This window comes from Gavialis gangeticus, unplaced genomic scaffold, assembly GCF_001723915.1.
Source record: "Gavialis gangeticus isolate Ggan-Ray unplaced genomic scaffold, GavGan_comp1, whole genome shotgun sequence".
Classification (NCBI taxonomy): Eukaryota; Metazoa; Chordata; order Crocodylia; family Gavialidae; genus Gavialis; species Gavialis gangeticus.
In genome coordinates this window covers 8,692,276-8,700,940 of record NW_017729031.1, presented here as the reverse complement: position 1 = coordinate 8,700,940, position 8,665 = coordinate 8,692,276, and the positions used below count along the sequence as shown (strand labels likewise).

Here is an 8,665-nt window from a genome sequence, read left to right as displayed (position 1 = left end):
ACAAAAACTAAGGCCTTAGAATGCCCTAGGGAAAATTATATTATATCAACTTTATAGCATCTAAGCATCACCAGACCTGTACTCATCAGATTTAGGAAACAGAGGAAACCTGCATCTTGAATTGCCTTGCTGGGCTTAAACACATTTCCTAAGGTATGTGAACTGCAGGAAAAATCATTCAGTAGAGAAGGAATCTCATTATTGAAATGAGTGTTCAGAAACCATCCATTAATCCTTATCATCTGGTTCACAACACATACACTGCACTTACAGATACTATGCCATTAGATCAGAACAGCAAACTCTTTTATTATTCTGTGAAGAAATGCAAAGCTGCATGAATATAAAAACAGCCTCACCCATCCTGTTTCCTTCATTAAAAAGTGGGGCACTGGAAAACTCAGCTAGAGTTACGAGAGTAAAGAAGATCTCTTCCACTGTCAGTTTTATAGTGTGTTTGTCATGCAAATAGACTTTGTGAATATCTCCTTCACACCAAGCTATGTCTAGAGTAAAACAGATGCATGGTGAAACTCAGACCCTATTTACAGAGTTCTACTAACATATTGCTTATCAAACTATTTTAAACTGAAGTAAACTAAGAATAGTGCACTAAAATTTATTTCTTTACTATTAATGAAGTAAAAGACGTATGTGGCCAGAATACCACAAAGTAAAGTATTCAAAATAAATGTGCAATAGTTTGACTATAGATTAAGTTATGATGGCAGTGTAGCACTTCCTTTAGATAAGCCTAAATCTGACACTTGTGGGTGGATCTGAATAGAAGACTTCTGCCTTTTCTACAGGGATAGTAGAGATAAATCCAAAAAATCAGTTTAGTCTGTTTTACTTTCTACCCACCTGAATACCTTCTGGGTTGGGCAGTATACTGTAAGATAGGTACCACAAACCAGGTTCTGACTTCTAATTCTGTCTTTATTCCTGACTTGCGTTGTAACTACTAAATCAAACTCTCTTATTTTGGCCTCAAGCCGAAGCCCTGAACCTCAGTCTAAATTTAATCCAGATTCTGTTCTGAAGGCTACCTCCCCCGCCTCTCTCATTAACTCTGTTGCAGTTTGTGTTGAATGAAAGAGGGTGCATCTACATGTGCAATTAAAGTGACGCACTTGCAGCTGGCTCAGGGGTTTCAGCCCCGGGCTCTGGGTCATGGCATCAGGCAATGTCAGGGCTGTCTGGGGCACAAGAATGCCAAAGCTGTGGAGCCATGTAGGTCAAAAATCCTCCTGTGCTGCAAGGTAACAGTACAGGGAAAGCCTGAATGTGTGCTGTGTGGTACCACAGACAGGTGTGCAGCGCCGCATGCCACACAGCCATGCTCATCTGGACGCAGCCAGAGAGAACAGTGGGAAAAGAAGGTGAATTGTTCCTAGATGAGTTCTTCTCAGAGGTGTTGAATGGAGCCAGAAATTGGGCACTGTTCATAGCATGGTCCTCCAGGCACCCAGCACTTAAACCTGTGTTAACGCCTCCTGCTCAGTGGAAACGTCTATACAAGAAACTGATTGCAGTAGTGTCATGTGGTGGGAAGCGTGATGCGCTGGTACTGCACAGTAGTAACAAGCTACTATGCAGTCAGCGTCACCTAAAAGGCTTTGGCAACATTCCTGCACAGTAACTTGTTTGTGTAAGTACTAAATGACTGTGGCAGCATCTCGTGTAGGTGCAGCCAGTGTCTACCTGTATCAGGGGTATGGCTGAAGGCAGTGTGGACATGCCTAGTGGTAGCATAGATCCTAGTGGAGTCGTGCTGCTAGAGAGGAGAGATCTAGAAGGCATTGCAAAGGATATATTTTCTAGTAATAGGTGCTTTAAGCCCCATGTTTCCTGCACAAGTGGGGTTTTGAGATTTGTAGACCATACCTTCTGCATCTCTCTGGCATCAGGCATCCCTTGCTTGAGGGGAGCATTTCTCAGAACTGGTGTTCTGTCTTGCAGAGTTCTCTGAACACATCCCCTCCCCGCGTATTTCTGGGGGAGATTGTTATAGCATACACATCATTCCAGTCCTCTGGAAGAAACTTTCTTTAGTTTCATCACACCAAGCCCTTGGGCTCCTCTGATTCACTTTGATTTAGTACGGGCTGTAAAGTCAAGTAAGATTTAAATTTTTAAAAAGTGTTTGAGATTTATTTGGATGAAGGGTTCTATGTAAAAAGAAACACTGGGCCAGCATGGTTATTTGGGCTATGTGTGGAGATGGGATTGGTCCTTGGATTGGCTTAGAAGATGGTACTTGTAATAAGATCACACTTCTTTCTCTTTAATCTTTGTACTATAGGTGTACTATAGGTGCATTATCCTTCCAGTTTTAAAGAGACCTTCCTCCCAGGAAACCCATGAGTGAAGCCTCTCTGCAATGGAACCCCAGCCTACCCTGGCCTGGGTCCTACTACTGAGCCTGATCGCTGACTGTCTGAAAGCTGTTCAACCTCGAGACTTTACAGTGAAAGACATTATCTATCTTCATCCTTCAAGTAAGATTTGTTTTGCATGCCTAGAATAGGCTGTTACTGTGCCGAGGCATAGGGGAAGAAAAATCCCCGGATGTTTCTGTTACCTGAATGTTTGAAACAGGAGAAATGCATCTTTTTAAAAAGAGCCTCTGCACTAAAAAACTAGGAAAAAAATATGTTCATATGATCATGTGTATATGCATATGTACTTACAGACCTATGGATAATTCCACCGCTGGCTCTACCCACTAGGCATGGAGACCCTGTGGCCCATGACTGTGGATACCTTAGAGGTGATTGCAGGGTAAAAGGGGACAGGGCTTGCCTGCTTGTCAGCTGCTATGCAGTAATGTCTTGTGTGCATGGTTTTATGCTGCAGTAAATGGCCGATAATCTGTGGCAGCTTAATCTCTAATGAAAGAGGGCATTTACTAAGGACCAGCTGATACACAGTGACTGGCTTGTCTGGCCATAATATTCGTTTCAGAACAGTGTCTCCTGGTCAGTTTGGGATTCAGATGAAGGCTGAGAGATGGTTTTGGTACTAACGAAGTGAAGGAAAATGCAGCGATTGGCATGATAGTTATATGACGGTGAATACGGGTTAGTACATCTCTGGCTTTAGTTGCTGCTTCCTTGCAAACTTCGCATGTATTTTTGCAGCAATGTTTGACCCTCGTGGTTGCTCATGCATTTATGTCTTTAAATAGACTCACTGGAATAAGACTACAGTACATAGTACTTGGGCAAAGTGCCAGATTGAGTCCTGGAGATTTATATTCTCCAGAGGTTGATGTCCTCTGATCATAGAACTGGTACAAGAGGGCAGTAGCTAATGTGGCTCTGCCAATATACCTCAACAATTTAAAGGAGAGACTGGCTTGTCATCTTCTTCAGGGCCTAATCTAAAGCCTAAAATCAATGGAAAGAATCATGTAACCCTTAATGACTTCAGAATGGGCACTTTTCATTAAGACTGTCAGGTGTGATACATTTTCTTTCTGTGATGACGTGGTTCACTAGGGACTGGATTAAGATGACCGGTTTCTTCCACACAGGCCTGCGAGTCTGTGCAGCAGTGGTTTTAGCAGGGAATGTACTGGCTTCAGTCCTTGAGTAGCTCCTGCCTCTGTGACTTCCCTTGTTCCTGCCCCAGTACCTCTGACTATGTACCCAACCCTTCAAACTATGGACTCTGGTTTGACCTCAGCTAGCCCCCTAACCTCTGATTCTGGTGAAGCCTCTGGCTCAGTGTTTGAACTCTGGATTGACTGTGGCTTGCTTCCTGACCACTGATCCAGTAAATCCCCTGGCTCGGTGCTTGGCCTTTGGCTTGACCACAGCTTGCTTCCTGAACCCTTATCCTAGATATTCCCCTGGTTTGGCGCTTGGCCTTTGACTTCTGGCTTCCGATCCCCTGGTGTGTAACTTGAATTTGCCCTCTGTTGCTCCAAACCACAGCTTATGTCTGCAACCCCTGATCCACCCCCAGGCCTACCCACTAGACATGATGCTCCTGTGGACCATGACACCACCAGCTCCAGCTGCTATTTTGAGGGGGGGAGGGGTACATGCCTGCACAGCAGTTCCTGTTTATTGGCCTGTATAAAAGAAACTTGTCTTCTTAAACCAGGTTCTAGTGGTCACCATGGACCAAGTCAAACTGAAACCAGCAATAAAGCTGTGTACCCTGCATCCTTGTACACAAGGATGGTTCGTTTGGTTTCCTGAGGCTTACACTGCTTGTCTGATTAAGCTTTCTGGATGGTGCCCGTGCATTCAAGATTTTATGAAATCCTTTCATGTGTTTTGGAACTCGTTTGACTGTGGTCCTTTTCTCCATGCCTTTAACATCTGTTTTGTTTTGTTTTTCTTTTTTCCTGAAGAGCAAGTCGGTTCAGATAAATTGGCAAAGGCCCAATGAAGTCAGTGGAGCTGTGTCAATTTTACAGCAGGGGTAGATTTTATCCAGTATCTTTCTAGCCAAAGGGATACCTGTGCTGTGGGGAAAGCCCCAGTACTTTAAGGTTTCTTCTAAATAAGTCCATTTTCCAACCAAAAATAATCATTGCAGTTTAAAAAGAAAATGTATCAACAAGCTCATTTAAGGGATGACAGAAAACTTAACTGGCATTTGAGGATATGTTGTTCAGTGCTCATTTGTCCACGTCTGATTCATTTTGGTGCACTTAATCCGTTTGATCATTTATGTTAGCATTCACAAATACGTGTAAAGGCTAAATAACGAAGCACTGAAGATACAAGATAGCACTGTAATGTACTGCATATACACACGTGCATGTGCGTGTGCACATGTACACACACCTGTTAGTTTTTGTCTTCCTAGATTTGTTTTTCTTTTCGCCAGCTCTCTGTTCCAGTTTTAACTTACTTTTTCACCTAGTGGCACCTTTCTGAATTCTCTCATAAATGGAATCTTATAATATTTCATTCTGAGTCACAATTTTAACCCAGTTTACAGGCATGGGGACCTCCTCAGTTTTCAGCTGGGTCTGGAATGAAGCAAAACATGATTGTCTACAACAAACATCTTTGTCTGAAAAATCTGTCTTTAGCTGTACGCTGAAAAAGATTAACTGTCCACAGTAATCTTCCTAATGAGGTCATTCAGGGTGAACCATTGCTGACCAGATATCATTACAGGAACTTACTGTGAAGTTGCCTTTTCTTTGGAATGTCCCTCTGAGGGATTGGAGGTCTTATGGCCCAAAGTGCAGTCTAGCAAACTTATTATCTCCTGTGATCAAGAGCCAAATGAGAGTTCCTTATCACTGTTGCAACAACTGTTTGAAACTTTGTTTTGCTCCAACCTCTGCAAAGTAATGAGGAAGAAAATACTACGCATCTCAGGGACCTCCACATTCTCCCCTTTTCTGTTTTACCATTTTCTCAGATGTGGTGTTATCCCTTAATTTGAGGCAATATTTACACACATGCACCTAGGCTCATCCATATGCCTGGAATTTTTTTCCCCCAGAGAAATCTTTCTGCCTTTTAATATCTGGAAAGGCCATTTCCTTTTTTATTATCCAAAAGAAGAAAGAGACCCATGTATGTTTTGGGCTGCAGGCTTTGGAACAGAAGAGGACAGCCCCTAATTTCTTTGATTTGTACTGTTTGCCAACATGTAACCAGCTCTCATTTTCAGAGGCAGATTTGTGGGTTTTTTTCATACCTGGTAAAACAAGTTGGAGAGGTTTATGTATTAATTTTTATGACATTATGTGGTCAGTTGAGTTTGTTAAATATGATGGTTACATGACAAAGCATTTTCAGACATAAAGGTCCTGGTAAAATATCTGATTTTCCTAAATCTGCTAATTAAACAAACAGCCATCCTCAACCTCTGCAGAGCTCAGCCTTGCAGAATTGTCAGGAAAACATTCCAGTTCAGGCATAAAATCTACACAGGTACTCTTCAAAAGATGGTAAAAATAATGAAAAAATGAACAATATTTCACACACCCATTAAAAAAGCTTCTCATTCTAGTGAATTGGTAAGTAAAATTTTCCAAAGCTGATGTAGCTTTTGAAACATATCCAGGCCATTAAGGGTCTAGTAAAGTCGCCTACACTAAATAAGCCAGTCTTTTGGGAAGACTGGCTTTTGGAAAGAAGAGGGGGTGGCCATTGGATGCTGATTTAATAGCCTCATAATGTTTTTAAGGGGATGCAGTGTCTGTTGGTTCAATGGCTGTAGAGGTATTGCATCGAATGTGACAGGCTGCTGGTTGCCTGATACAAGATGGAGTGAAGTTAATCTCCATTGTCTCTGTTTTATTATGCCACACAATACCTGTAGTTTATTCCAATGGGGTAAATTTGACACTGTTTTTGTCATTATAGTACTGAAAAATTGTAACAATTTAGTAAATCTATTTAAAATGTTTAATTTAGAATGTCTTACAGATGTTTTGTCAAGAGAAAATTTAAGACCTAAGTTCCACCCTTGGTTAGGTAACTTGGAGATAAGTATACTGTTGATAATGGAAGTTCAGAAAATTGATATTTTTCTTACTATTTAGAATATTTAGAATAACCCAAATGTGTTAGTTTATTTTTTCAGTGCAGAGGTATTTAATCAACCACAAAACATTATTGGCCGTAGCTGTGAAATAATACTGTGTTCAGAGCATGAACAAGTGTAGTTATTGTGCTGGTACTTCTTGGTCAGGCCAGTTCTCCTTGAGGTAAACAGTATGTGTCCCAAGTTTCTTGTATTGCTAATGCTACTGACAGACTCCAGCACAATATTTATAATGATGTTAATGGTTGCATTTCTAGCAACGTGTATTATAAGGTAGGGTATATGGACAGTAGTGCAACTGAGGGGCACAGAGACTGGGACAGCAGCCCTGGGCACTACCCTTAGAGGGGGACAAAAATAGCTATTGCTGCAGTGGTGTTTGACTGCACTGTTGCCAACAGCAGCGTGGCAGCTAGTGCTGCCTATATACAGCTGCCCCAGGCACAGTGCTGCCCTGCTACACCTCTGGGGATAGGAAACTCTACATTAGCATGGTACAGACTGTCTAAATGCGAATCAGCTTAACTGAATTTTATTCAAATTTTTCAGCCACCCCATATCCTGGTGGATTTAAATGCTTCACCTGTGAAAAAGCAGTGGACAATTATGAATGCAACCGGTGGGCTCCAGATGTCTATTGTCCAAAAGGTAAACTTTCTATGTGTTACTGGTTAAACTGAGCCTATGCTAAGGAAAAATTCTCAGTATCTCATTATACTTGGTAGCAGAAAAAAGTATTTTCATTGTCCTCTGAGAGTATTTGAATTTCAGTGATTGGTATTCACAATTAAAGGTATCTGTCAGAGAGACTTGTGAATGATACAAATGATCCTCTCTCTGTCAGGCTTGTCTTTGCAGCAGAAGGGGTTTGAAACTTTCATCTTTCTCCACATTCTTCTTTAGCACAAACAGCAATTAAATCAGGATATTTTATTTATCAGCAATTTATAGTTTTCTTATCACTTATTCTTCCTTCCTTCCTTCCCTCCATTTAGGACACAAGGCCCTACTTCTGGTTTAACTGTGCTTAAACCCAATCCTATTCAGCAAATGCCCTGGCCCAGATCCTTAAGGTATTTAGAAACCCAACTCCCATTAAAATCCATGGGACTTGGGGCTGGATCCACAAACAGATTAGGGCCACATCCAGTGCAGACTACATCTTGGATACCTAAATTCCAGATGCCCCAATCCAGCGGGGTGATTCAATATAGCAAGGTGTAGGTGCATAGGATCCCTATACAGTCCGTAGTGATTCCTCCAGGAAGTGATCCAGTTTGCTTGAGTGTAGGTGCACTCTATGGAGAAGTGGGGGAGAGGTAGGTGCTTCCAAAGGGTGACTCAGAAAGACCTGGGGCATCTAAACAGCCAGTAGGAAATGCAAAGCACAGGAGTATGTTCCCACTCTTTTCCAGAGATTAAACTCCTAACTTCTGCTGCACATTAAGCTTCTCTGTTTGCAAGGGAGCCACTGTACCTAGTCTCTCCTCTCTAGGGGCAGGCACTTATCTAACTGGTAGTGCTGCACACCTTTTTGCCAAGTAGTTTACTGGTTACAGCATTTCCTCAGGAAGTGGGAGATCCGTCTCCGTACTCAAGGCCCTCCTTAGCCTGAGGAAATTTAAAACTTCCTCTCCTATGTCCTAGGAAAGTACCACTAGGTTCTAGATTAGGCTGGGTGATCACATCTCCACCCCTCCTATTTAAGACAGGACACTGGGCACCTAGGAGTGGCAGTTATGGAACCACGACAATGGGAAGCAAGAGTGAGTCTGAATCTATAGCCTAGTACAATGATTCTCAACCAGGGTGCCACAAGCTCCTTTTGAGGGTGTCACAGGGTACCACACAATGTTAGCACTGTTAGGTGTGCAAACATGATTCACAAGATAAACCCAGAGATTTCAAATAGGAATCCATGGCATTAAAAGCATTCTGACCTGTTGTGCTCTTCCTGAGTTGATTGCAACAGAAGACTTGCTCTATTTGTCTATAGTAAAAAAACCCCTAAGAGTTGGCATTTTCCCAGGGGTGCCTTGAGTCTAAAAAGCATGAGAACCACTGGCCTAATAGTTGAGACAAAACAGAGAAGTACAGGGTTCAGGTCCTTGCTTCTGGGACTGTATGAATTTGACAT

At 42.1% G+C, this 8,665-nt stretch overlaps 1 protein-coding gene across 1 annotated transcript in view; it reads left to right on the top strand.

Moving 5' to 3' along the window:
• LYPD6 (LY6/PLAUR domain containing 6) overlaps window positions 1-8,665 on the top strand; it is a 65,840-nt gene that overhangs the window by 38,104 nt on the left and 19,071 nt on the right. Inside the window, exons 2-3 of the mRNA XM_019522437.1 lie at window positions 2,317-2,501; window positions 7,078-7,176. Coding sequence (XP_019377982.1) covers window positions 2,384-2,501; window positions 7,078-7,176 — 217 coding nt within the window. The 5' untranslated portion in view covers window positions 2,317-2,383. The remainder of the gene's footprint in view (window positions 1-2,316; window positions 2,502-7,077; window positions 7,177-8,665) is intronic.